Here is a 27,669-nt window from a genome sequence, read left to right on the forward strand (position 1 = left end):
TCAAAAAGTCAGTATAGATGGGTTTTCTTGGGCTTTTAAATCAACACTGAAAATTTACATGAATCATATAACAACAGTTTTATAAACAAATCGATAAAATTTGACCGAGCCAAAGATTTTCACACAATATGTTCTTTCTTCTTCAAATTGCGAAGAGCCTATAGGCACAAGAAAAAAATCATAATTTTTGTTTTCACTTATATAACATTTTTTTTCCTTTACACACGGAATTTATTACACTGCTATAAGCAATTGAGAACTCTATTCACATAAGATTCACATCTATGCATTTTGACAAAGAAGAATTTTAGCCATCTTTAGTTTCGGAATGAATCAACTTCAGTCATATACACTATATTTTCTCTATGATTCAAATCTTACAATTTTAATATATGTGCAGATTTCCATGTGAAAAAACACGCACGCCATCTATCGTTCAACCTATTACTTTTTCCAAAGTAAACACTATAATCCTCGTTTGGTTAGCTCCACAAACTAATCTCTTTGGATCAGTGTAACCTTTCAGAAAATGATAATCTTAACATCTTACAAAAAAAACAACAAATATTGACTTATTTATATGAATATATATTATTTTAAATCATTATAGTGGACGAAGAAAGCACCATAATTTGTACAACAAATTTTCTTAGATTCACTTCATCATATTCACCATTTTACCATTTTAATTACATAATTTTATATGAGCTTCTTCACCTTTCCCGGTTATTTTCTCTTTATTTATAACTACAATATAAAGTTATAAACTATATATATATATTATAAATTAATAATTTATTTACTCTTAAAGTAACGATTAAAAATAGAACATAATTCAATATAGATATATGATTCTATTAATAAATTAGTAGTTACAAATTTGAAATTTTTAGAAATATCAAAAGTTTTATATTAGTTAATTATCTTCTAAATGACATTTATTTTTAATTCTTTTTGGATTAGAATATTTTGGCTGAGGTGGATAGTCTCAAAAGCCTTGAATTTAGTCCCTTTTATATAGTAGGATTTACACTAGTCTTAATCTTTTTTTTTGGTAATCTATAGTCTCTAATCTTGGTTATGCAGATATGAAAACAAGTGAGTTACTGCCTTCATTTTTTTTTTGTTAACTGGAAATTCAAGGAATGAGATTTTTTTATATATTTCATAATAACCAAAACACTATGACTAAATTTTCATAGTCAATCTTAATTATTCTTACACTATTGTCAAATCTTTTTTTGTTGGTAATCTGTAGACTATAGTCTCTAATCTTGGTTATGCAGATATGAAACAAGTGCGTTACTGCCTACATTTTTTTGTTAACTGGAAATTCAAGGAATGAGATTTTTTTTATATCTCGGAATAACCAAAACACTATGGCATTAATTTTTCATAACTAGGAAAATACTATGAGTAATACATAAATTAGAAAAAAAAATCATTACAAAAAAAAAACAAACTCAAAACGGCACCGTTTTTGGAACAGTCAATCGTTAATTGACTATAGCTACTTCTTCTCTCTTTCTATCTCAGGTCAGAGCCATCAACAAGACGACGACAACAACAACAACAACAAGCGTGTCTTGACTGCTTCATCTCTCTTCTCCTTTCCCACGTAATTCCCCTAAAATCAACTCTCTCTAGGTTTCAATCAAACCATGAACCTTCTTCCTCTCTTCTAGACCTCTCCACCCTCTCTCTCTCTCTAATTCCCTTTGATCGGCCGACGGAGAAAGCCAAGTCCGAAACTCTATAATGTCTGTCTCCGAGCTCAAAGAACGTCACGCCGTCGCTACAGAGACCGTCAACAACCTCCGCGATAGGCTTCGACAGAGACGCCTCCAGCTCCTCGACACCGATGGTTTGCGACTCTCCTCTTCTTCTTTCTTCTTCGCGATTCTTAGATCTGTTTTTTATTTCATTTGGGATTGAATTTTGGGCAGTGGCTAAGTACTCGGCGGCGCAAGGTCGTTCTCCGGTGAAATTCGGAGCCACGGATCTGGTTTGTTGCCGTACTCTTCAGGGACACACGGGAAAGGTGAGTGATCTTATCTCTCATCTTATTACAAGTGAATTGAATGTTTGATTCATTTGCTGCAAAGTTTATGTTTTTATCCTTTCAAGTATGCTTCTTTATGGAAAGCTTTCTAGCTTTTGAATCGTGATGAAGTGTTTAGCGAGTGTATCTACTTAACGGTTAACTAAAAGTTTCATTCTTTGAGGAGTTTAGGTTGCAATTAGTTCATTCTTGGAAGATTTTAGGAGGCTACATGGACTTAACCGAATTTTTCTAGAGTTTCCTTATGTATGGTTGATGAATTGGAGCTGGCTATTGAGATTAACGGTTTAGAGAGTGTAATCATTTTAGGATTAACTAAAAGCTTCATTCTTTGAGGAGTTTAGGTCGCTAATAGTTCATTCTTTGAAGATTTTAGTAGTTACATGGACTTAACCGAATTTTTCTAGAGTTTCCTTATGTATGATTGAAGAATTGGAGCTGGATATTGAGATTAGCGGTTTAGGGAGTGTAAATCATTTTAGGGTTAACCAAAAGCTTCATTCTTTATGAGGATTTCGGATGAGGTAGCTAGCTTTAACATGTGTAAATTTACAGGTTTATTCGTTAGACTGGACGCCGGAAAGGAACCGGATTGTTAGTGCATCTCAAGATGGGAGGTTAATAGTGTGGAATGCTCTAACGAGTCAGAAGACTCACGCTATTAAACTCCCTTGTGCATGGGTTATGACTTGTGCCTTTTCTCCCAATGGCCAGACGGTTGCGTGTGGTGGGTTAGACAGTGTGTGTTCTATCTTCAGTCTTAGCTCCACTGCGGATAAGGATGGGACTGTACCGGTTTCGAGGATGCTTAGTGGCCACAGGGGGTATGTTTCGTGCTGTCAGTATGTCCCAAATGAGGATGCTCGTCTGATCACAAGTTCAGGTGATCAAACGTGTGTCTTATGGGATGTAACTACTGGTCTTAAAACTTCTGTTTTTGGCGGCGAGTTTCAGTCTGGACATACTGCTGATGTACTAAGGTAGGGGATGTTGCTTCCTTCTGCTTGCTTTATTACCATTTTGATTTGGAATCAATCTGTAGGTTTGTGATTCAAGTTAAAACTCATGCTCTTATACACCTTTATTGTACCCCCAGTGTCTCAATCAGTGGATCAAACCCAAACTGGTTCATTTCTGGTTCATGCGACACCACTGCACGCTTGTGGGACACTCGGGCTGCGAGCCGAGCGGTGCGAACGTTTCATGGGCACGAGGGAGATGTCAATACTGTCAAGTTCTTTCCGGATGGGAATAGATTTGGGACTGGATCAGACGATGGAACATGCAGGTTGTATGACATTAGGACGGGGCATCAACTCCAGGTGTATCAGCCACATGGTGATGGTGAGAACGTACCTGTGACCTCCATTGCGTTCTCTGCCTCGGGGAGACTTCTTTTCGCTGGTTACGCGAACAACAACGCCTGCTACGTTTGGGATACTCTTTTGGGAGAGGTAAGCTAAATAACATTAAGTATGAGTGGTGGTGAAAGTTGTTTTTTTGGCCCATTCTAATGTGGGGGTTAATTTGCATGCAGATTGTATTGGATTTGGGGGAACTGCAGGATTCGCACAAGAACCGGATAAGCTGTTTGGGGATGTCAGCAGACGGAAGTGCCTTGTGTACAGGAAGCTGGGATTCAAATCTAAAGGTTAGTGTCTCTAAAACAAAAGTAACAACATGAGAGTTGTGATTAAGATGATAGACTTTTGAGGATTTGTGTGTTATTAAATTACACAGATATGGGCATTTGGAGGGCACAGGAGAGTGATATGAAGAAGAGAAAACAAAACATAGGAGTCGTGTCTCATCAGCTGTATCTCGAGTTCTTTTCGTTTTGGTTAAATATATTCTGTACTCTTTGTTTGTAATCTGTGTGAAAAAAATGGGGAAGGGGAATGAATGGGAAGGTGTGTTGTTGCTTTTGAATAGTGGAATTGTGTTAGAGAGATCAAAACTTCCCATGTTTACTAGTGTACTTTTGATTTATTTATTCTTCATTTGCGTTTGCCAAACCATATATCGCATTACTTAACTTGTTACTTGTCCCCTACAGTGTTAATTCTCTAATTACTTCGTGCTTAAATCCTCATATATACTAGTGTACTTTTGATGTCCTATCAAGTATATAAGAAATAAAGAAAGCGAGAAATGAAAACACACATAATTCTTCAGACAAGTCTCCATGTCGACAACAGAAGCCTCCAAGGAACCAGGTAGTTTTATCGATTTATATTGAAACCTTTACTAAGCAGTTCAACTATTTCTTTTAACCATCAAATCAACACAAAAGTTTAGGAAAAAAACTCACGTATTTGACAAAAATAATGTAGAAAAAGAAGGAAAGCGAGGATCTATTAGAAACATAAAGAAAGGTCTTGTTTATTTCTGGTCTTGTACTTTTATAATAACACACTCTTTGGTGATCCAATCAGAGTTTTAGCCGTTGGCAACAATCTCATGAATGGCCTCAGCGACAGAGACGTCCTCTGCTCTAACCGCCAGTTTCATTGCAATCTCCTTTGAACTGTCCATCCCAAACTGTGCCCTCACTAACACTTTCACGTTCCCTATGTACACACCTGACAATAAGCAAGTGTGTGACCTTGCATTGCTCGGAACTGTCTCCGTCCCCTGCAATTTTATTTCTCAAAGTCTCAGTTGCAAGTTATCATCAAACCGGGAACCACAAACGATCGTGTATACTAAAGCTGACTAACCTCACAAGGCTGCATGCCAAGAAGATCGATGACAGCCTTTATAGCTTCTCCCAAACTCTCTCTCTGGCCAAGCCCATATTCGTCTACGTGCTCATCTTCTTCATTCATGCTTTCCCATGCATTCCTGAAATTGGAGACGCTCACTTTCACCATGTAATCTGCAGCCACAACTTCAAGATCCTCCAGCTGGTACTCATCTTCTACCCCATCGTCCTCTGCTTCACCTGTGCTTGGGTCAACCTGTTACAAACACATTTATAATGCACAAAAAACTAGTCATATTGCTTTTCTTTTTTTATCTCTGAACAACCTTCATCGTGTATATAGTAAATAAATAAATAAAGATGGAAATGAAAAGCAACATGTACCTCCTTAACAACGAAAGTCAATGTGTTAGAAAACTTTCCAACTGCAGGGACACCTGCTGGCTTCTCAAAAGCAACAAAGGCTTGACCAGGCGAATCATAAGGAAGTGAGTTCAGTGCCTTTGAAGTCAATTCACTGAATTCCTCTGCTTCTGAAGCATCTACAATGACATTGACCTACAAAAACCCATGCCAGAATTATGAAACGAGACCAGAAGGCAATAAGATACGCTTTACACCAATGTTATAGACCAATGGTTCAGTACCCTCTCCAACAACTGCTCTGGTATTGTGTTGGTGCAGTTGTACTGAAACACCACATGATTGTCAAAGATATGCTTTACAACATTGACAGCGTATTCTGTTTCTGCTTCAGTAAGCTCCACTGGGGAAGAAGACTGAAAAAAGAAATACAAGTTAAAGCAGTGGAGGTAAGTCAACAACATTAGAGTGAAAGAGAAGAATATTCAGCCCTAACCTTGAAAAGTTTTCCAAAGGCGGCAAACTCTGGAATAGATGAGAGAAGTCTTTCATAGCCATCAAAGCCAGAAGCAGGTGCAGCTGGTGGCGCACCGAGACCAGTGGGCTTCTTACCCTGGGCTTTCTTCTCCGCAAGGGGCTGGGATTTTACTTCCCTAGGCACAGAGTTGATATCAAAAGCTTCTTCAGAGGGATCCTGCAGATCAAGAATATAAGATAACTAAATGTTCTATCTAGGAACCCATACAAAAAGAAGAAAACTGAGAAATGCAAAACTCACATAATTCTTCAGACTAGTTTCCATGTTGACCAGAGGAACCTCAAGGGAACCAAATAAAAACTCCGTGCTGTCTTTATCAGTGTCAACAGTACCATCGCCGCCAAGGACGCTCAAAAACAGTGTTGCTCTATCACGGACCTTAAAATAAAAAGAGGTCGTAATGGTCAACGAAGGAATCGCCAAAAAACTTGCACGTATCTCCTCAGATAATGTTTACAAAGGCAAACACATGTATGCATGTACAATGATGCAACCGACCCAAGGGTACACAAACGGCATACAGAAACAGAAATGCACAGATATATTACTGAACCCACGACTGGAAAGTAGCTTTTCTAGACTAAAGAACGCACCTCATCATCACTGTCATAGATGCAGCGCTTCAACAGAATGGTAATACGGGGCTGCCAAGAATCCAATGATTAGCCTCTTTATCATCAGTCAAGGAAGATAAAAAGAAGAGAAAAAGACGCTAATAAGATAACTATACACACCTTCAAGGATTCAACCATAAATCCAAACTTTGCAAGTGTTGAAACAGCAGCAGCCCGGACAGTGGCATTTTCCAGATGCACACGATTATAAATATATCGTATATACTTGCTTGGATCAGAGGTGTTAGGCCCCTCGATTCCCAGAAAATGAAGGATCTGTGCGACAAAAGACATTTAAATACCATGTACGAATTTTTCAATAGCAACCAGATGGATTATGGAGAAAATAATTTACCTGCGTTGAAAGATAAGTGAATTCACAATCTTCAATGAACTCACAAAGATGAAGCAATCCACTTTCCTTCGCATCAGGGATATCTCGGATAATGGTCACAATAGAATCTACTATTGCTCGTTTATACTCAAATCCACCTTCTTCCCTAAGAATGTTGCTCAAGAAGGTCATCCTACAAATGAAAAGGTGAAACAGATTAATCATCAGCCACGAAGCTATAAAAACACCGTATCATTTGTAAGTCACTTCGAAAGAATAGCAATGCTAGAGACCAAAAGTACAAATAAAAGAGCCTAAAACTTCACTTACAAGGATCTGTACTTCAGTGGAAACTTCACACACAACGATCTTATTGCTTCCACGACCACGATTTTGAACTCGTCAGCGATATCTGACATAAAATTAGTTATCTGCTTCATCAAGCGTTCTACACTTGATTCGTTCCCTGTTTTCAGAAGAGTAGTGATTGCGAGGGTAGCAATGCTTCTGTTCTGATCAGAAATTAAACTCTCCATATCAATGTTGCAGTTGGTGACAGCCATTGGATGAGTCATTGCAACCTGTGGTTCAAACTTGCGTTTAGCGTACGATGAAACATTTTTTCACCCTTGATGGTAAAAGAAATGATTAAGTTATCCAGAAGACTATACAATCCTTTGGGTGTTTTTAGATATACAAAGAAAGACTTTTTAGATGCAAATTTTGATATAAGAAAGCATTGCAAACCTTGTTCAGAGTTCGGACAGCAGCAAATCTCAGCACTGGTCTAGGTGAACTCAAAAAGAGTTGGAGAACAGTGATTGCTGGAGTCAACTCTCGGCTTGTAACACCATCAAGTTCAGTGATAGCCCTGGCAGCTTCAAGGATGACCATTTCTGCCTTATGGCGCAGGCAACTCTCCAGAAATTCATAGAACGGACGTTCTCCAGACTGACCGTGGTTAGACATGTCACGAATAACCTGAACAATATAAAATAGAGATAAATCACACAGATACGGTTCCCAATATAGAAATCAAACGGCATAGAGGACTAACCTGACTGGTGTAACGTATCAAAAGACACTGAGCCAAGGGAGAGCGGACAGATCCCCTGGTCAAGCTACCAACCAACTTGCTAACAGCCAAACGATCATTTTGGCGTATCTGTATATGATGATAGATTCTTAGCAGCTATAAGATAATTTCTCACTGCCTTTATATCTAGAAGGATGGCATATCGTGTTAGGAAACTGTTTAAATCAATGAAAAATTATTGTTTCTAGCCTCTCTATTTTCGAGGTTCTTCATCTCAGTAAACATAAATCAATTTACTTAGGTAACACCAATGCGACAGAGTTACCTGATGGAGCAAAGCTAGGGCATGAAACTGAACGAGAGCTGATCTGGATTGAATACCTTCCTGAACCTCATTGCTCCATCTTTTAACAATTTCAGGGTTTGTCTGAAAAAGACATTACAAGAATATAAGCCCTAGCAACTAAGAAAGAACCTAACCGTTGCGGTGTGTAAGAGGTACCTTTAGCAAGTGAAGCCCACTGACTAAAGCTGCACTTGAAACAACGGGATTCTTATCCACAATGGCTTGTTTCAAGTACCGCTCAATCTGAGTGAGAAGGGTTCCGTCTATAATCCGGCAGAGGACACGGATAGCGTTTGCTCGATACATGTCAATTTTACTGTTCATGTCCTTCATAAGAGAGCTTGTCACAATAATAACCTATAAGAGAATGATCAAACAACTTATCAGAAACATATACTTTCAAAACGTACCATGATTATTCATATGAAAACTGAGTAAAATGGCAAACCTCATCCGATGATGGAGATAACTCCTTAATGATCAAGTAGACCATTCTCCTCAACCCTGTGTCTTTAGATTGGAAAAGCTTCGTAACTGAAAAGAAAACTTCCGTCGCTTCAACCTGCATATAAAAACAAAATAAACTTCATTAAACATGATACTTTCACATGTGCTATGATATTAAGCATGAAGGTGAATCTGCATAACAAAAAAAAATCGAAAGCTGACCTTGGTGAATGACTCGCCTTGGTTAAGCAAATAAAGAAGCTTGGTGATGACCTGGGAGCATCTTCTGGGATCAACCTGAGCGTCATTAAACACTCTCGCTTCTTGAAGAACAGCTCCCTTCTCAATTCCCATGAATGGAGAATACTCCACTGATCCCAAATCAAAACAAAAATTAGCAAATAAGCAAACAATTCACAACGGATCAAAATGTGATATCTAAACCAGACTGATCAGTAACAATCAACAACGTGAAATCGCAGATCTACACGAACCAAATCAGCTAATATCTAGAATCGGCCACAGATCTAGAAGCTTAAACATCTGATCTAACGCCTTGCAACAAAACCAGAGAATCCTAAATTCATGAGAACAGAAAAAAAAGCGGAGAGCGTACACTCATCGTCGTGATCGTCGTCTTTCTTCGCGTAGGGCTGCGCCATTTCTGATCTACCTTCGAAACTACTCCGTCACTCAGATCTCGCTTTTGAAGAGTCGGACGTTCAGAAACTGATGGGATCGAGCGGTAGAGGAGCTCCGATCTGCTGCGGCAGGCCTCAGATTTATACGCTGAGCTCTAAAAAAAAATACTATGATCTTGCGAGAGACTGCCACGTCATATTTGTGAGGTCTTGCGAGAGTTTATAGGAGTGATGATGCAATTAATCAATTGATTATTTTCATACTGTTTTTTTCTTTGATCTAGTGGTTTAATTTTTTCAAACAAAAAAATCTTAAGAGATGGGAGTTATTTGATACCAACAGTAAACATATAATAAAATCTTGATTAAGCATATCAATTACAAAACCATAACTTATATATGGCTCACTAAGACAAAATACACTATAGTATAGTCTCTCTAGTAAAATAAAACACCTAAAAACATGATAATTGTGGACTTTTTTCAAGCTGCTTGGCTATTCTTTGACGCAGAATGAAACAACACAAGGAACAAAATGCCTTTACAAAAAATGTAAGGCATAGGCAGAGAGATGCAAGTGAATGTGTGTTTCTAAAGCTGAGAATTGCGTCTCATTGAAGAACCTCTAGGCATCTCTTCACTACTCGAAGCAGAAGGATGTAACCCATACTCACTTGTTGCACCGTACTCGCTGCTCTGATACTCTTTAGTCTCTAACGCTAACTTCCTTATTTTCTTCATGTCTGCACTGTACGAGCTTGCGTCATACTCTGAGGTCATGCCTCCGGGGCTCAAGTACGAGTTTTGTCCCGGTCTTCCTCCTTCGTTTAGATCCTCCATTGACATGTCTCCTTCTAATGCTCGTACAATCTTTCATTTATATAACATAAGTAATGTCATCAAGATTGTAATGGATTTAATAACAAAATAACTAAGAAGTGTTTTCATTTATTATTGAACCTGGCTCATCTTAGGTCGTCTTCTTGCTGAGTGTCTGATGGCTGCAGCTGCACAAGAAGCCATTTGAGCCATCTCTTGTTGATTGTAGTTTGTCTCTAGACGAGGATCTGCTAATTGGCTATAATCTCCATCTTGAGCTGCTTTCATACACAGAGGTCTTGCCTGCAAAACAAATGGTAACATTAGTTTTGTTTTTGAAAGTATTTGGTGGGATTAAACAAGTAATTACCAGACCGACTTACCCAATCTACCAAACTGTCCTCCATTTCTCCAGTTAGATCCACTGGAGGCCGTCCTGTTATGAGCTCAAGAAGCATTACTCCAAATGAGAAAACATCAGATTTGTCGGATAACTTTCCGCTTGACGCATACTCTGGAGCTAAGTATCTGAACCAAAGATATAAAAAACATAGTGAATAAGTGGGCTATGTGCATATGAAGTAAGACTGTTCAAAGCTACTTACCCAAACGTTCCCATGACTCTAGTGGAGACATGAGTATAGTTGTCTTGAGACAGCTTAGCTAGTCCAAAATCTGCAACCTGTGTATAATGAAAATTGATTTACGCATCAACACAAACAGTTATGAAAGTAATAGCATTACAACGGTGAACATAAATATATACCTTGGTTTCAAAACTGAAATCAAGAAGAATGTTTGCAGCTTTGATATCTCTATGGATAATTTTAGGATGACCTATATCATTGATGTAAAATATATATACAAATCTTTAGTTCATTATAGAAAGAGCTTAAAAATAGAAAGTAAATTGGTGTGGGGTAAAAAAATTCTTACAGTCTTCATGCAAATATGCAAGGCCTCTAGCTGATCCCAATGCAATCTTCAGTCGTATAGACCATTCCAAAACAGGACGACCCTTTCCTGAAATACCAACCATGTTATTGATATTTGAGAAACCATACTTTTAAAAGTGATTATGTTATGTTAGATGAATGTACCGTAAAGATGGAATTCAAGAGTGTTATTAGGTAAAAACTCGTAAACCAAAAGCCTTTGGCCACCAGAGATGCAATAACCAACGAGAGAAACGAGATGACGATGATGGACACGGCTAATGATCTCAACCTCCGCTTGAAACTCGCGCTCTCCTTGTCCACTTCCAAGTTTAAGACTCTTCACCGCAACTTCTTTGCCACCAGGCAAAACACCTTTGTGAACGTATCCAAATCCTCCTTGGCCTAGCAAGTTGGACTGAGCGAAACCTTCTGTTGCTATGGAGAGTTCATCGTAGGTGAAAGTGCTTTGGTTGTGACCAAGAGTCGCAGCCTGAGGGGACGGCGTTGGACCAGCTAAGTTGGAAGTGTCACTATGAGGACCAGACACAGGTTGCTGTGGGACCCAGTTTCCTCCTCCCATATTCACTACATGATCTTGAGGTGTTCCATTGTTGTAATAACCACCGTTGCCTACACTACGACAACAACTCCTTTAGCTTCTAAAGCTTAATCAATTAATCAGTGTTCTAAAAATCGGTCTAGACAGCGCGTAGACGGCAAATTGGGCCTAAATGAAACGGTTTTTTTAAATTCGGTCTAGGCGTTCAAAGAAAACATCCGCATGATCAGTAATCTTCTATAAACCGACTAATTACTCCCTGGCAATTTCTTGAGCATTGATACAAATTACTAGATTATGATCGTTATGAAACATTTTTTAGATGTGTTAAAACATGTGATTACCATTAGGTGCTCCAAAGGGACTGTTATTGTAGTAGTGCAAGTGGTTGACTTGAGGATCACGTTTCTTCTTCTTTTTCTTGCAACAGATGCAAATAAGCACTAGGAGAAGAAGCAATAGCCCTGCTCCTACAAGGACTCCAACAATCAATCCAACATTGGGTTGATGATGACTTTCTCCTGGAGAGGATGATGATGAGTCTGAACCTCCACTGCTCCGAGGAGGGCTTATTGACCGAGGCGGTGACGGTGAGTCACCGCCGCTGGAGTTTCTGTTGTTCCCTGATGGTGGAGACGGTGTAGAACCGTCTCTGTTGTTACCATTGTTGTTGCCGCCATTGGTTTTGTTACGGTCATCATTAGCACCAGGAGAAGGAGGGGTTGGTCTTTGTGAAGGGGGTGACTGGTTGGCCGGTGCTTGAGGCGGTGCAGGTGGAGTTACCGGAGTTTTGACTTCAGGAGAAGGTGGAGAAGGATTCTCTGGAGTTTTCGGTGGTGGATTACCTGCAGCAGGCGGTGAAGGTGGCGGTGATGGAGGAGGTAAGGTTTCTTGGCTCGGCGGTGCAGGAGGTGGTGAAGAAGCAGAGCTATTGTTAGTTGGTGGAGGAGCAGAGTCAGGGGCCGGTGGGGATGAAACAGGTGCTACTGGTGGTGATGTCTCATTTGGCGGCGAGCCTGTGCCTGCATTAGGAGCTTCCGGGGCAGGAGGTGAATCCACGGGTGAGTCAGCCATGATGACGTGTTTTTCTCGGTGAAAGGTTTCTCAACGACGGAGAAACCTTTGTCCCCGGTGATCCTGGACGCAACAGCCTTGTATTCCAAGCAAAACACAAATAGCTTTATGTGATTCAAAATTTAGAACATGAAGACATTCATACCTACCTCGTGGTGAAAGAGATGATTGTTTGAAAGTTTAGAGAGAGAGATTGGAATCGTGATGGATTCTTTTTGGGGTTTGAGAAATAGCTTTCTCCTAGGAACAAGGAGAGTTCCTATGAACAAATGAACAGTTTTGACTATAATTAGAAAGCAAATGTTTCTCTCTTTCTCCATCATCTATATTTGATACTCCCTGTTCCACTGGAATTGTAGTTTTAAGAGTTTTCACATATTCTAAGAATAAAGTTACAACTCCAAATAGGATCGCTTGGTTATTTATAAATTATGTTTGGTTTTGTTTTTTTTTTTGTTTCAAGATAAATGTATTCAAATCTATGCAATATACTTATATAGAAATTCATATAATTTTTTCTGTTAATTCCGAAAATAAAACCGCGCTTACAATTTTCAAAATCTAGTAGAACATAAAGAGCTACCCCGCGAATCTGAACACTATCACGTGGAACCACTAAACCGAATAAACATTGTCTGAACATGGAGCTGGATCTGAATCAGGAACAGAGAATGATGATATTCATGGACCTGGAGGTCTTGGCATTGGTGGGCGTGGAAAGGCCATGCCTATGGGAGGTCTATGAGCCACATTAGCAAAATTTGTAGCGATTCTGTTTGCTGGTAATGATGCTTTTGAGGACACCGAAGGCGGGACACCCAGTCGAGCCGCTATGATCTGTGCTCTTTCATGGTATAGCCGTTGCCTCGACCTCTCTAATTGCTCTCTTACCCTCGCTGTCAAGCTTTCAGCGTCGTTGAAGATAGATAGTTTTGCTTCTAGTTTATGTAACTGCTTAGGCATACAAAAACAACATCATTATTATGTTACAACTCCTGAACAATCTATCTAAGGTGCATACAGTTAAACGATATTTTACCTGCTTCTCTATTAATGATCCAGAAAGTTGTCGGATTTGATCTTCTTCGAGCTTCGCAAGATGCTTTGCCTTTACTGCCGCAGCTGAGAGAGCAGAGATAGCTGCGCGCTTAAGCTTACCAGAGTTATGTTTGTCTTTTTTCCCTGCACAAACATTCTTCTCTTTACTTCCTTCTTTATTTAGATTTTCACCTGCAAACAATGTTTAAACAACAAACCAATAAGATATAACAGAATCATGCAATGCGGGTCCATTTTCTAATGTTTGAGAGAGAGAAAGACAACCACCTGTTCCATTTTCCGGTAGAGAAGCTGATCCAATGGGCTGCTCTGCAACAGACGTGTCTGGCATACTGTGGTCATCCTCCTTAGCCTGTTCAGCCTTTTCTCCTGCTGTTTTCACCATATCTTGAGGATCCTTCTCGGACTGTAATGTATCCTTCATCTCCACATCTTTTGATGCTTCTGGCTGAGAAACATCTGCAGCTGCCTTGGAGACAGTTGCTTTAGAGGCCGCTTTATTTTCGCTAGAAAGCTTATCACCATCCTTTGAAGGTTTTTCGAGCTCCTTCCCTGAACTTTTGTCCTGCAATTTACAAATAATATCCGCTGGTTTCTCTGAATTTTTAGTTGCGGCTGCATTAATAGATACTTTTTGTCCTTCAGAATCTGGATTTCTAGCATAACTTTCAGTTAGGGAACCAGGTTGCTTTCCTTCAGAGACTGAATCCTGATTTACTTTGCCTGGATCACTATCTGTCATTTCCCTATCATCTTCTGCTTTCTGGCTTTTCTCTTCTGCATCCACACTGAAAATGTTTTGCTAGTTTCAGATTTGAGAAACAACAACCAGTATCTTCAAAATATTGAGAGAAGAACAAAAACACAGAATTGAAGAACATTATCGGATATTCAAATAAATATGAACCTTTTTGATTCAGTTAAGTCCTCCTTGTTTTCTGGTGGATCTTCGAGAACAAAACAATGTCTTGTGGCAAGCAACAACCCAGAATTGCTGTTAAGAGATTTGACGGAAGCTCTGGCTGAAGCAGTAGCAACGTCAGATCCCGCCAATCTCACCAGAAAAGCTGCCTATAGAAAAAAGAACCTTGCAAGATCAGAAAAGAGAAGATGATGATGCATTTATGAATTTAAAAAAAAAAATCTCCTCTCAATCACCGTTGCAGCAAATTTTCTGTTTTACATCACAAATTCACAACTTACCAGTCCCATGACAGGATTTCCCAAATCAGCAAAGGATAAAGAAGCTTCGGGTGTGATGGGATAACCAACGTCTTCAAAAGCTTCAGTCAGAGCTTTCAGAGCAACGTTCTCATCAGCCTCATCTTTACATCTTTCATCAATGACGATTTCTACCTCAGGCGTTTTCTGGTCGGCTTCCACTTCCTTAGTTTCCTCACTCGCATCTCCAGGCTTAGAAGATTCCTGAGGAACTTTTCCTTCATTGTCATCTTCTTTTTCTGGAGCTTCCTTCACAGCTTCAACTTCAACAACAAGATTCGTATTCTCTGTCTCTTTCTCTTTCTCTACAGGTGCATCGTTTAGAACAGGTTTCTCATCTTTAGACACAGCTATATCCGTAGTGTCTTTTATACTCGGATCTTTGTGGTCAGTTTGATCAAGAAACGCATCCTCGATTGGCATTTGAAGAAAATGAAGCATACACTGAGCTTTCGTCTTCGTAGCAACATGCTCCGCAATCTCACTCCAATTCTCCTTAAAGATCTCTATACCTTCGAGTAGAAGAAGAGTCTCTTGATCAGTCCACTTCCCACTACCAACGCCAGGATCCTTAGCAGGCTCCAATAGTATAAAGTCGGAAGATGACATATCTGAGCTGAACTTGCCACTGTCAAAGCACTCCATGCATAAGTCAAAATCTGCCTGTCAAAAATCTCCATATTAGCATATAAAATTTTAAATAAGAGAAAGAATGTATCACCTATACATCATTTAACTAGGACGGAACTAAAATAAAGCGACAAAACACCTGTTTCGGGCAGTGGTAGCGCTTGAGAGAGCAATCAGCTGAACAAGAGTTACAGTGATATTCAACCGCTGGACCCTCTTGCTTCAGCGAGTCATCAGCAGCAGCCATCGGATCCGGAAACAGCCCTGATGGTGTAGTAGTAGCTTGCGCTGTGAGACGAGGCTTTTGAACAAAAGCAGCCATCGAAGAAGCCTCATCCGCTTGGAATCGATATAAACTGTTGAGCAAAGACTCCTTATCCCCAACACCATCATCACGCTCACCACCATCACTAGAACTCGCGTCTGGTGGTGGGAACGGGTGAAAATTGATTAACCCCCAGTAGTCCAAGAACTCCATCACCTCCTGCTTTGCTTCAACGTCTCCAACCTCGAGTTCTGTTAAATGTTTTCCTTCTATTTGCGTGTTTGGATCGGAATGAAACTTCCTCATGATCCAATCCCTAATTTCAATGTAAACATCGGAACTGCGACCTTCTAACTTGCCGTTGAAGAAAGAAGGTAACGAACGCTCTTCAAGCGGATGAATCTTTCCCCATGAGAACCAACCTGTAAAAAAAATCTCAGCAGCTCAATGTTAACATTAAGAGCATCAATTAATCGCCACGTGTACTTAGATTCAACATGATTAGGATCTCAGCAGCTCAATGTTAACACAAGATAAGGATTAAGAGTATCAATTCATCGCCACGTGTACTTAGATTCAACATGAGGAAGAAGAAGAAGAGCTAACTAACCGCAATGATTAGGCACCACATGAACATTGCTTCCGCGAGATCTAATCCCTTCGAAATCAGCTTCGATCTTAGCCTCCAAGGCCTCCCACTCGCGGATCGCCTTGTTCCTCTCCTCCTCCTCCTTCGGCTTCTCGCCGTCCGGGGCACTCAGCAGCTCCGGCTTCGCCTCGGTCGCGGACGGCATGTTGCTCGGCGCCTGTCGAGCTCTGGTTAGAGGTCCGTTGTGGACCGGGGAGAAGGACGCGAGCATCGCCTTCTCGCGCGTCAGCATCCGCTTGGAGGATGTTGATGAGGAATTGGAGGCTCCGAGAGCGTTCGATTTTCTTTTCACGCGCCGCCGCGGCGTGGGCTCGGATGCCGGAGAGTCTCCGGAGCTGCCGGCCGAAGCTAGGGTTCCTCCAGCATCGCGTCGTCTCTCCTCCATCTCGAGATAGTCGGACCAATCTTCGGGAGGTTGGAATTGCCGTCGTCAGTGTCTAGCGCATTTTTATCTTTATTTGGGGTTTTTTTGTATTTTAGTTTTGTTTTGGGGTGTATAAGCAAATTGTATGTTTCCAGGGCCCAAAACTGAAAAACATGTTGAAATTGGCACGCCTGGAAATTATTAATTTGAATGGTTTGTTCGGTTATACTTCGGTTTAAATCAATCACTCTGAAATTAGCATCCGGTACGAGGGAATACATGTGGTTTTCTCGGAATTAAACTTGGTTTAAACAGTTTTGGAGTTTTTGTATGTAATTGAATAACATTTTCAAAAATATTATAAACAATTCTACAATCGACTTTGTAAATGAGTTCATGTAATTGAATAACGTTATCAAAAATATTACAAACAATTCTACAATCGACGACAATTTTTGTAAATGAATTCATGTATAGTGATATCATTTTTTTTCTGAAACCATGCTTGAAAGTATATGTTGATTTTTTTTTGTAAGATTTTCTCTATTAATTTACATAATTCACTTTCTCTATAGTTGAAATCCAAATACTTTATTGTAAAAATATTTATGAACCACTAGTTAAACTATTGAATTTATCATTTGGAGTTTTTATCAACAACCTTCTCCCAAGTAAAGCTTTCTTTTTAATGATTTTACCTTGAATGCGCATAAACATTCAAATTCTTGGAAAAAAATTCAAGAAATCAACAATCTTTGGCCAATGAAATTCTACTTGGATTTTCTAGAGTAAATTGTTATCCTTGCCATAACTTATAGCACTAAGACTGAAATAAATAAAACTGACTGCAAAAAGAAAAACAAAACTGACCAAAAACATTTCCTACAAGGTTGTTCTGATGTATGTACTAATTAAACTTAAAAATCTTGGCGTAAGAAGTTTTCGAAACTGGTTCCTTTTAGTGTGGTTTGAACCTCTTCCCAGTTCTGTACATGTTGTGACAATGAACCAAGATGAATCTTCACTTGCCGACTCTTTAACTCACGTTTTGGGACCTTAAGAAACTCTTGTACATCGTCTAGTCTCTGCATCCAAAACAGAAATCATCATTAACACATAAGAAAATAACAAACAATCACTGATTTTATCTAGTTTCCAAAGGATTAGATGTAACAAACCACAATGCGCTTCTCCACAACATCTTCGTAATGCAAAAGGATATGTCGAGTGGTATTAAAGTAAGCCAATGCTTTCAGAGTCGTTTCTTGTATCTTCTTCAGCTCTGTTAACAAAAGTGTTGTGTTGACCATTGGCTTGTAACCCGCAAGTATCTCAGCTTCTTTGGGAGAATGGACGTGAGACTTGTGAGTCCCGTTTAATAGCTTAGCGTCTCTGTCATAAGTGTTCGCGAGTACTGATATCATGCGGCGTAGTAAGTTTCTTCTGAAGAGAAAAATTGAAGAGACGCCTCTGGTTTTGAAGTATTCTACTATTTCTTCATGGTGTTTCATCAGACCCTGCAATATTCACAATGTTGACCAATAAATATGGATGTTATCTAGCAATATCTTTGTTCATCGTGTTTCTTTACGCATATTAAGAGAACACATTAATTACTATTAAAATATATCATTTTTGAAATTGTCAATTTTCAATAATTTCTAACCAATAATATTTCAATAAACTCAATTAATTTTCTACAAAATTTACAACTTTCACATAATAAATATAAAATTTCTATCTTTGTAAAATAAATTATTGTTTTTAACACATCTTTCTTAGTGGAACGGATGGAGTATATGTATATTACCTGATTAAGCATCCACTTGAAGCCAACTGCGGAAGTACACTCATTCTTAGAGGCACTACTTAACCAGTCTAGGTTATAGACTTTGTCAAGTGTCTCGAAAATGGTTGAAACATTAGCCCTCCTATCTTTATTAGAAAAGATCTCTCCGTTGGAGCTTATGTTAGTATGATTGTTAAGTAAAGTCTCAAACCAGCCACTACCAGATCTCTGCATGGAGATAATCGCAAAGTACCTAACCGGTTGGCAAGAACATTCGTCCCTAAATCATTTAAAACCCACAGAAACACTAGTCAATATAAAGAACCAAGAATCATAAAGGCTTTCTCTCTCTCTCTCTCTTTGGTTACCTGTTATATGTGTTTGGTTTAGGGTAATGCAGGAATGGAATGTCCCATGGCTCGATGTTAGGCTCAGGACAAGGCCTCTCAAAGACTTCAACGTTCAAGAAACCATAGTTTGGGCTGACTCCAATTTGCTTGAGACAAATCGAGCAAATGTACACAGTGCACACCATTACAAAGAAGAGAACGACCATTCTTAATACAAGTGAGGACTGTTTAGGAAGCTTCATGACAAAACTATCCTGCAAAAACAAAGAGAACAATACATTTACGTCCTCGGGTTAATTTTCTAATGTAGAATAATCAACGAAAATCTTTTGTTTTCTAATGATACAGATTCTCAAAGAATATCAATTTGTATGGATTAGAGTAAAGCAATATAAGATTATTACGAGCTGAGATTGAAACTACTGGACAGATCAGATCACTCACAAAGTCACAAGAAGATTAAAAATGGGCAAAACTTTGAATCTAAAAGCGAGACATGAGAAAATGTACCTTGGAGAGTAAAGAATGATCGTCGGCCATGGCTGCCTTGATAAATAGATAGAGAGAGATGAGAGTTTAGAAAGGAACAGAACAATAGAAAGATATTGGAAGTTTTTTCAGACAAGACTAGTGTAAAACTTTTGTTTTAGAGATCAACGCAATGATTAGAGTGAAGCCCCACGACCGTTGTTTTTTTCTCCTTCTCTGTTCGGTTGCTTCGACTTCACGGATTTCGAGTGATTAAACATTTTAAAATGAAAAATAGTATGGAAATTTCAGGAAAAGTAGAGCGTAAACTCCGAGACGAACAGGTCAAGATTCACTACAACGTCATTTTTGCTGACATGCACCGTGTTACACCAGTCACCACTATCTGTGGTTTCCTTTTAAATATTACATTACTAACGTTCAATAGGAATCAATATTGCATGTAAATCTCTTAGCCTAAAAAAAAGTTGCATGTAAATGAAAATTTATAATGGTGTTTTTTTGTTAAATATACATCAACTTTGGCATGAGGCAACGTTATTGTTTTCGTCTATTACACTATGGTGCTTATAATCCTAACATTTGGACGATTACTTATATCAACACAGCATAAGAATGTAACTGTCCCAAGAAGATAAAATAATGGGGGTGATTGGTTGGGCTTTATCTCCATACTTTAGCTTTATTTATTTTTAAATCACTAAATTTTACCAATCATGCTTTAGCTTTACTTTTAAAAATTAAAGTCTACATCAAGTTTTTATTTAATTTTACCAATCATTCTTTAGCTTTATTTTTAAAGCTACAGCAAAAAAAATAAAGCAAAATTTTTTAATATGTATTTTAGGCAGAAATGCTACATCATATTTTTATATGCTGTAGAATCTGTAAAATGTAAAAAAAGATATCTAATATCAAATAAATTATATGATTATAATAAAAAATTTATAAATATTTTAATTTTGAATTTGAGTGTTTTTTAATTATTAAGATATTTAAATAATATAAATATTATTTACATATCACTTTTTTAAATTACAACAAATGTTGATAATTTATAAACAAAAATATTAATATAATTTTTTTAATTCATATAAAATAATAATTTTATATATACAACACATATTTCATATATTTTATTTTAAAATATCTACAGCCTATAACTTACAGTTACAACAAATTTAACTACAGCAAAAGTCTCTGCAGAAAAAGTCTACAGTAACAACTTTACAGATACAACCAATTTATCTACAGCTAAACATGTACAGCTAAATTTTTTAAGCCACAGTCGAACCAATCACCACCAATATGTTACGTACATTCGCCACATGCGACCTAAGTAGACCATGTTAATCTCTCTTTAAAAACATAAAATATATCATATCAATGTTATTAATTTTGGCTAAATAAGTCTGAGCTTCTTGTTACACGTACGGATTTTTTTTGTCAATTCTAATTTAAAGATTGGATGGATGAAGTTTAAAAAGAAATTCGATATAGCCATTAATTTTTTTCTTGAAACTTATGAAAAAAAAAGAAGAACATTGAAAACACATAGAAATGGATATTCTTCAACCGCAAACAATTTTTACATCGGTGAGGAACAGTGAAGAAATGAGAAGAAAAAAAACAGAGAAAACACTTAAACACATTACAGACCATATTAGCAAATACATTAAGTCCCTACGAAGAGAAGAAACTCAAAAACAGAACACAAAAAAATATCAAAAGAAGGTCATTGTGTAGTTGTAGAATTGCTTCTAATTAATGGTGATAAAAAGAACTTCTCTTATGATCTTTCTTGGACTTCACGAATCCTAACCCTAATCTCTCTCTCCACCAACCACTGGACCCCTTTGATTTGCTTCTCGGTGAATCACTATCTTCTTCGCTGAGTTCCTCCCTCAAAGTTGACATTCTCTTCGTCGTGTTGACTTCTTCCTTGAGAGGTAAGATCATGCCATCAAAGAAGATTTCATCTGCTGTGGTCATGGAGAAGTTGTTGACACCGAACTCAAAATCATCTGACGACACTGGTGCCTCCTTGTACTTGACCATGTCGTTCTTAGTAGCTGCGAAACCGCTGGAAAACGAGATTCTTGGCTCTGCATATGCACCGTACTGGTGATGTTGCTTCATGTTGGAGCACTCCATTTTTATCTTCACTCTTTATTGATCTATCTTTGTTTGGTGTTCTACTGTATTTGTTGCAATCTCTATTAGTACATTTGCCTGTATTTATATGATACATGTTAGATTCATGTACGTCCTTTTTTATAAAAAAAAAAAGGGAAAGATAATACTTTATAATTGTCTATGATGTCACACATACACAAAGGGACGGAAGTGTTGTCTTTTGGAGGCTAGAGATCTAAGATTAGATTCTTAATTGATTTAAGTTATCTTCAATAATAACTTAAATCCATTTTAGGGGTCAAGTTAATGGATTAATATTAATAGTCTCTTGATACATAAGAAGAGACATTTATGATAACGAAAAACAATACTACTTCTAGTTAATAGCTGGAAGATTAAACCCTAGATTAACGTAAAGGGATGTTTTAAGCACATGAGCGTTTTAATTTCATGCACATGCATTTTCAGGAAAAGATTATCATGCAACTTCTAAGAAATTTCCCAATCTCAGTTGTTTTGTGATTCGAATAGAAATGGGGATAAAATGGTACTTAATACTTTGATGGCTATCCAAAGTCTCTAAAGGTCACACATATATTATTTGTTTAAAGCGTTTAAATTATTTATAACTTATAAGTTAAATCAGATAAACTGGAGTCTGAGTGATTAACAGTTGTATAATATGGGTAGATAGACACACCTCAAAAGACCCATGTGATAATGATAGCTGTTTATCGGCTAATGCACACAGTAATTACTAATCTGAGTTCCCACGCAACTGGGTTTCCGACACATTAACAGTAATTACACACACACACACACACACGTTGCTACTATCAATCCTCATTCCAACAACCAAGAAAACTCATTCTTGAATTACAAAAAAAACAAACAAAAATACACTATGATAACCGTACATTTCTTGTTGTAGTCACTTATCAAGTTTATTCATTATCTCAGTTAATTATGACCTCCTATAACTCTTAAAATTGTGAATGTAATAGATAGCTATGAAGTAAAAGCCTATAGTAAAAGATAGCTATGGATTAGTAACTCTATCCTATATGCCGTCTGCTTGTGCATAAATTAATGTATATATGAGAGTGTGCCTCTCCCATGGTCTCCCATATAGTGAACACAAGTTGTCTCTTGCAGTTGCAGTTCACAAAATTTTGAGAAACTTTTGTCTTCTTGTGATGATTAAATTAAGCATCAAAGGCATTATTATAACGTAACAAAAACAGAGGCTCGACGTACAAGGTCGGATCTTGGATTTCACTTGTTCTTGTGTGATATTTGAAATAAATAATATGAAAAGAAGAAGGTTCGATGAACTTCGTGCTGCTTTCGACTTCCAAACCCAATAGATTTTTTAGCTAGATAATGTCGGTGTTTTCTTCTGACGAAGCAAGCGATGATTCGAACTCGGATGGGTCATGCATGGCTGGATGGGTAGAGAACATATCCGTAAACATCCAGCTCAATTTTGAGGAAAATTAATATTTGTTTAAAATGGAGAATTTGAATGTAGAATTATCGATCTTTTTATACGGCTCGTACTTGAAATCTTAGTACATTTGGGAACATCGATAATGTAAATGGAATTTCAATGTTTAGAATTGTGCAATAATTCTATGAAATCTCTAGATATCTTTTGGTCTGGTCGTTCTGGCTGTATGATTGAAGCTCGTTTTGATAAGTGATTTTTTGGACTTCTTGAGGACGATGTTAATAAGGTGATTGAGTTTGAATTTATGTTCAGAGATTTTAATATATATATATGTATAGTATTGAAGAGTTGCTGCTTAATTTGGTACTATATTAATCGATTTTTTATATAAAAGGCATTGTAGATACCATATGGGCATGGCTAATTTGAATATTAATATTGCATCATTGTGAGTACCCTTCAAATTTTTGATAAAACGAAACTCCAAAAAAAATCAAGCGTATTAGCAAAGTAGGTGAATGTAGAGCTTTAAAGCACATCAACCCTCATCATACATATCCTTAGTATATTTTAGCTTCTTTTATTTTTTGTTAAAGACTATTTAAAATTTACTTTCATTTGATTGGATCCCAACGGAACTAATTTGTAACTTATAGTATCGTTTTTCTTTCTTTCCAAAGAGCATATATAGAATTTGATCATGTCAACTGGAAATTATCGAAAAATATTGTATCATATCTTTTATTATATACCCTTTTTCGACTTTGTAATATAATAATAATTCGAATGTTAGAGACACTGAGACAGTCTAATGCATTTTCATGTGCTCTCTATAAATATCGTAGAATTAAGATAATAACTAGCGCCTGTAGCTCAGTGGATAGAGCGTCTGTTTCCTAAGCTGAAAGTCGAAGGTTCGACCCCTTCCTGGCGCGTTTATTTTAGTTTCCTTTTTTTTTTTTTTTTTTGTGCAACCTTTTTAGTTTCCTTTTCTTTTTTCATTAATTCGATGAAGTGAAAAAGATATTTATTTTTTCTTTTTAATGAATCTTGAATAGTGTATTGACTTGCCGGATCTGTGTCATTCGCCGCCGGCTTAGAGAGTTATGAAGGTCTTCCATCTCGACCGTGAGAACACTCTATCTGTGTCTCTCTTCTCCGATGTCACCAACTCCAAGTATGCCCTCTCTCTCTCTCTCTCTCTCTCTCTCTCTCTCTCTCTCTCTCTCTCTCTCTCTCTCTCTCTCTCTCTCTCTCTCTCTCTCTCTCTCTCTCTCTCTCTCTCTCTCTCTGTAAATTACAAACATTTTGGGAGTTTTATTGTTGTTGTTCAGGGAGCTCTTGAATTCAATGCTAGAAGGAAGTCTGAAGCTGGAGGTCTCATTTCTCAATGCATTACTCGTAAAGTTCCTTCTTTTCATTTCTTTTTTCTTTCATTGTACGTTTTACTTTTCTTGATCGTATTAACGGGTTTGTGTTTTTACTATCAGATACCAGACGTTTTCCCTCTCTTAGCTGCTGCTCAGAAAGCACTCGTCTCCAAATCACGCGATTCGTTATCAACCCGAACTCTTCATTCTGAGCTTGTCTATAACTACTCTGGATCTAAACATGTAAGCTAACAAAACGTTGCTGGGTCTAGTTCAGCTGTTCTAGCCTCCTTAGTCATTGTTGGTCTACTATAACAGATAGTTGTGTTGTTGAGAGTCTCTCATTAATCGAGTTTCTTTGGTTTGGTGAATTACTGAATTATATGTAATAATAAACATAGGTTACAGATAACTTCTCTAATGTTGTTGTTGTTGTTCATTTATTCCTCCCAACTAGATTACGGAATCATTGAAACGATGTGGGATATCTGAAAGCTCTACTTACATTCTAGCTGCCCGTTTCAATGCTTCTCCCCTTGAGGTCATCATCTAAAAAAATTCATGTTAATTACTTTTTCTTTTGTTTCTATCAACCATGAGATATTTTGAGATACAAACACACAGATGGAGGAGGTGGCGAAATTGATCAAGGGGAAGGAGATTGACTTGGAGGAGTTAAAGACGCATGCTAATCAAGCCCATATACTAAAGGTAATGTTTTGATGTAGATGCCCTTTGATAATCATATGTTCATAGAAGTAACAATCTGCGACATTGATTATTTTCAGCATTACAAGATAACTAGCCAAGAACTCGGGATATCCTCTCTCGAAGATGCCATTGTTTGCCGGATCGCTGCACGCGACGCTTTGTAGAAGAAGACATCTTTCTCTGTGTTCTTATCAATTATAGCTTTTTTTTTTTCTCAGCTATAACTAAATGTTACAACTCGTTTTGTAGTGTTCTTATCAGTTAAACCTCTTTATTTATTTCTTGTCCTCGTTTAGTTTGAACTATGAGAGGAACATATTAAAATACAAAAATTGATGCACTAGTAATAATTACATGTTCTTTGCTTACTTTAAACAAGTCATTCCAGTGTCAACTCTCTTCTTCGACTAAAACAAGAAAGAGCTCAATTTTTTTTATGAACCAAATACAATTCTCGAAAGAGCAAAGTTGGAGAAGAAGAAGAAGAATCACTGGAACATATCAGCAATAGTGTTTCCTGAATCCGAAGAATCACCATTCCCAAAATCCATCATCATCATCTTCAAATATTCATCCATATCACAATCTCCTCCACGCCATTGTTCTGCTTCAGCAGATTCCGTTGCACTTACGCTCGTACTTGCATTCGCACTCGCACTCGTTCCCACGTCATCAGCAGACGAAGTGTAATCCGCAAACGGGAAGTTGAGTTTCGCCCTCGGCCCACGGAACCCAATAGCGGCCCGATCATAGGCCCTGGCAGCGTCCTCGGCGGTCTCGAAAGTGCCGAGCCAGACACGTGTCGCTCTCTTGGGATCTCTGATCTCAGCTGCGAATTTCCCCCAAGGCCTCTGCCTCACTCCTCTGTACCCGTTCTTCTTGTTCTTCCTCTTCCTCACTTTCCCTCCTCCTTCCGCCGCCGCCACGTGGCTCTCTCTTCTACTAGTAACCCCTTCTTCTTCTTCAACCTCTACTTGTTGGTGTCTGTTTTCGATTCTCTGATTTGGCGCGTAAAAGTAGTTACAGCCGAGACAGCCGTCGATCCTGCACACCTGGCAAGCGTCGGAATCCGAACGAGCCATTCCCGCGCTTATCACTGTGCTGGAGAAGCCCTGATACGGCGCCGTTTCGTTTTCCCCTGAGATCACGTGCTGCAAGGCCGAGACTATGACGGATAGTTCTTGCTCCTGATTATGATACGGATACCGGGTCAAATCACGATCCGGAGATGGAGCTCCGGATGATAATTCGGGTCTGTTGTTAGGATAATGCATTTAATTTTGGAGTTTTGTTGAAGCACCTGGGAGATATGATGATGAGGAAGTGAAAGTGTTTTTGTTTGGGGAGAAACTGAAAGTGGAAAGAAGCTCTTTATATATGGGTGTTTTCAAATGTTGGTTAGTTGCCAACTGGCACACACACTCTTCAGACACGGGGCTTGTTTTGTGATTTGATTTTTTTGGAAACACGTGCGTTAATTTCTGGGGATGTCGATAATGATATTTTATTTATTTATTTTTGGGATGGGTTTTATATGACAGTGACATTTCTTTAAAATATAAAGGTATTGGATCCATTATCATCATATGTGACGCTTTTTAAGAAAGAACCAACTTTTGTGATTTGTTATTTAATTATTATTATTATAGCGCTTGTGTTCGTTTTCACACAGTTTATATTTTAATTTTAAACATGTTTAATTGGGTATAAGAATCTAGGTACGTGATTGATTGTGTGTTAGAATAAGTCACGTGCTATTTTTAACTTTTATTATTTCGACTGCTTAATTTGTGAGTAATTTGTCTTTCACATTTAGAGCTTTGTGTAGATCAATTTGTCTTTCTAGATGACTGTAGATCCATCGTCTCAAAACTCAAAAGCATATCTATATCCTGTCTGTCTTTTTATACTATAGTATACAACGAATCAATCCAACAACGTTTTTCTAAGTTATGCCAATAGACATGTGCAACATTACATTAACATTGTGCTTCACACAAACTAGTGGTGAATTAACAAAAGACTATTCATTTTACGAGCACAAATATGAACAATCGCAATGAACTTTTCTCACCATGTATGTGTTTCACCGACCATGTTTAATCACGTTGCTTTTCTTAAACCTTATGATTCGACGACACAACTTCTCAATCATCATTTCTTAATTTTCAAATAAGATTTTGTTAAGAAATGTGCACTGAAGTGAGCTGAGACCTAGATTACTATGTGTGTTAAAATCATGCATATATTAGTTTCCTATAGGCTATAGTCATGTATGATCTAAGTATTATGTATTGCCGATTCTAAAATGGAATTAAGTAGAGATAAATCGTAAAACTTATCATCTCTTGTATATGCATAAACCAAAATCATCTATAAAAAAATATTATTGTTAATTGTTTCGAATTAAACGTTCGCATAACTTATTACTATTGTTTATTCTGGATATATAAATTTATAACATTAACAAAATGAGCTGAAACCAAATATGTATATAGTTTTTGTATTAATGTACTTCAAACCAAATGTAGTTATTGTGCATTACTTTCAATTAATATAATTGGTTTATGACACTAATGCTGTATATGTGATTTTAATTAACTTATTACATAAAAATAGGAAAATCATGATGCCCCCAGTTATGTGTGTAAGTTTACAATACGAATCGTACTAATAATATTAGCATAGTTTCTGTAAAAGGAAAACATTGA

The 27,669-nt window shown here is 37.7% G+C and overlaps 8 protein-coding genes and 1 non-coding gene across 9 annotated transcripts; 3 read left to right on the top strand and 6 right to left on the bottom strand.

Moving 5' to 3' along the window:
* The first annotated feature begins 1,524 nt into the window (after positions 1–1,524).
* Positions 1,525–4,080, top strand: LOC111200422 (guanine nucleotide-binding protein subunit beta). The gene is made up of 6 exons (XM_022691553.2): positions 1,525–1,864; positions 1,947–2,041; positions 2,618–3,042; positions 3,159–3,516; positions 3,600–3,713; positions 3,803–4,080. The coding sequence occupies exons 1-6, from the start codon at positions 1,759–1,761 to the stop codon at positions 3,836–3,838; spliced, it is 1,134 nt and encodes a 377-aa protein (XP_022547274.1). The 5' UTR covers positions 1,525–1,758; the 3' UTR covers positions 3,839–4,080.
* Positions 4,081–4,310: 230 nt separating this feature from the next.
* LOC106354772 (coatomer subunit gamma) lies at positions 4,311–9,306 on the bottom strand. The gene is made up of 17 exons (XM_013794840.3): positions 9,061–9,306; positions 8,667–8,815; positions 8,446–8,559; positions 8,154–8,354; positions 7,977–8,078; positions 7,673–7,780; positions 7,363–7,596; positions 6,946–7,196; positions 6,637–6,808; positions 6,402–6,557; positions 6,261–6,311; positions 5,908–6,045; positions 5,626–5,823; positions 5,414–5,545; positions 5,151–5,324; positions 4,783–5,022; positions 4,311–4,696 (listed from the first exon to the last, which is right to left on the bottom strand). Exons 1-17 carry the CDS (start codon positions 9,104–9,106, stop codon positions 4,502–4,504), a joined length of 2,661 nt encoding a protein of 886 aa, XP_013650294.1. The 5' UTR covers positions 9,107–9,306; the 3' UTR covers positions 4,311–4,501.
* A 151-nt stretch (positions 9,307–9,457) lies between these two features.
* Positions 9,458–12,725, bottom strand: LOC106355146 (proline-rich receptor-like protein kinase PERK5). The gene is made up of 8 exons (XM_013795169.3): positions 11,746–12,725; positions 11,005–11,472; positions 10,841–10,927; positions 10,671–10,741; positions 10,510–10,586; positions 10,288–10,432; positions 10,046–10,207; positions 9,458–9,955 (listed from the first exon to the last, which is right to left on the bottom strand). Exons 1-8 carry the CDS (start codon positions 12,473–12,475, stop codon positions 9,677–9,679), a joined length of 2,019 nt encoding a protein of 672 aa, XP_013650623.2. The 5' UTR covers positions 12,476–12,725; the 3' UTR covers positions 9,458–9,676.
* A 218-nt stretch (positions 12,726–12,943) lies between these two features.
* LOC106354692 (SWI/SNF complex subunit SWI3D) lies at positions 12,944–16,876 on the bottom strand. Its single transcript, XM_048779110.1, has 7 exons — positions 16,261–16,876; positions 15,525–16,072; positions 14,738–15,418; positions 14,442–14,605; positions 13,802–14,322; positions 13,515–13,705; positions 12,944–13,426 (listed from the first exon to the last, which is right to left on the bottom strand). Exons 1-7 carry the CDS (start codon positions 16,682–16,684, stop codon positions 13,157–13,159), a joined length of 2,799 nt encoding a protein of 932 aa, XP_048635067.1. The 5' UTR covers positions 16,685–16,876; the 3' UTR covers positions 12,944–13,156.
* Positions 16,877–17,422: 546 nt separating this feature from the next.
* Positions 17,423–20,053, bottom strand: LOC106355969. Its single transcript, XM_013795847.3, has 5 exons — positions 19,313–20,053; positions 18,821–19,056; positions 18,474–18,732; positions 17,842–18,180; positions 17,423–17,748 (listed from the first exon to the last, which is right to left on the bottom strand). The coding sequence occupies exons 1-5, from the start codon at positions 19,340–19,342 to the stop codon at positions 17,581–17,583; spliced, it is 1,032 nt and encodes a 343-aa protein (XP_013651301.3). The 5' UTR covers positions 19,343–20,053; the 3' UTR covers positions 17,423–17,580.
* A 492-nt stretch (positions 20,054–20,545) lies between these two features.
* LOC111201836 lies at positions 20,546–21,540 on the bottom strand. The gene has a single exon (XM_022694172.2). The coding sequence runs from the start codon at positions 21,443–21,445 to the stop codon at positions 21,056–21,058; it is 390 nt and encodes a 129-aa protein (XP_022549893.2). The 5' UTR covers positions 21,446–21,540; the 3' UTR covers positions 20,546–21,055.
* Positions 21,541–23,739: 2,199 nt separating this feature from the next.
* TRNAR-CCU lies at positions 23,740–23,812 on the top strand. Its single transcript has one exon. It is a non-coding gene; the product is annotated as a tRNA-Arg (tRNA).
* A 76-nt stretch (positions 23,813–23,888) lies between these two features.
* LOC106356459 (EKC/KEOPS complex subunit Tprkb) lies at positions 23,889–25,326 on the top strand. The gene is made up of 6 exons (XM_013796241.3): positions 23,889–24,054; positions 24,212–24,278; positions 24,368–24,490; positions 24,705–24,788; positions 24,872–24,958; positions 25,036–25,326. Exons 1-6 carry the CDS (start codon positions 23,984–23,986, stop codon positions 25,120–25,122), a joined length of 519 nt encoding a protein of 172 aa, XP_013651695.2. The 5' UTR covers positions 23,889–23,983; the 3' UTR covers positions 25,123–25,326.
* On the bottom strand, positions 25,264–26,314 carry LOC106356256 (ethylene-responsive transcription factor ERF109-like). Its single transcript, XM_013796074.3, has one exon. It carries the CDS (start codon positions 26,230–26,232, stop codon positions 25,447–25,449), a length of 786 nt encoding a protein of 261 aa, XP_013651528.2. The 5' UTR covers positions 26,233–26,314; the 3' UTR covers positions 25,264–25,446.
* Between the last annotated feature and the right edge of the window lie 1,355 nt (positions 26,315–27,669).

The sequence above is a fragment of the Brassica napus genome, chromosome A1, assembly GCF_020379485.1.
Source record: "Brassica napus cultivar Da-Ae chromosome A1, Da-Ae, whole genome shotgun sequence".
NCBI classification, from domain to species: domain Eukaryota; kingdom Viridiplantae; phylum Streptophyta; class Magnoliopsida; order Brassicales; family Brassicaceae; genus Brassica; species Brassica napus.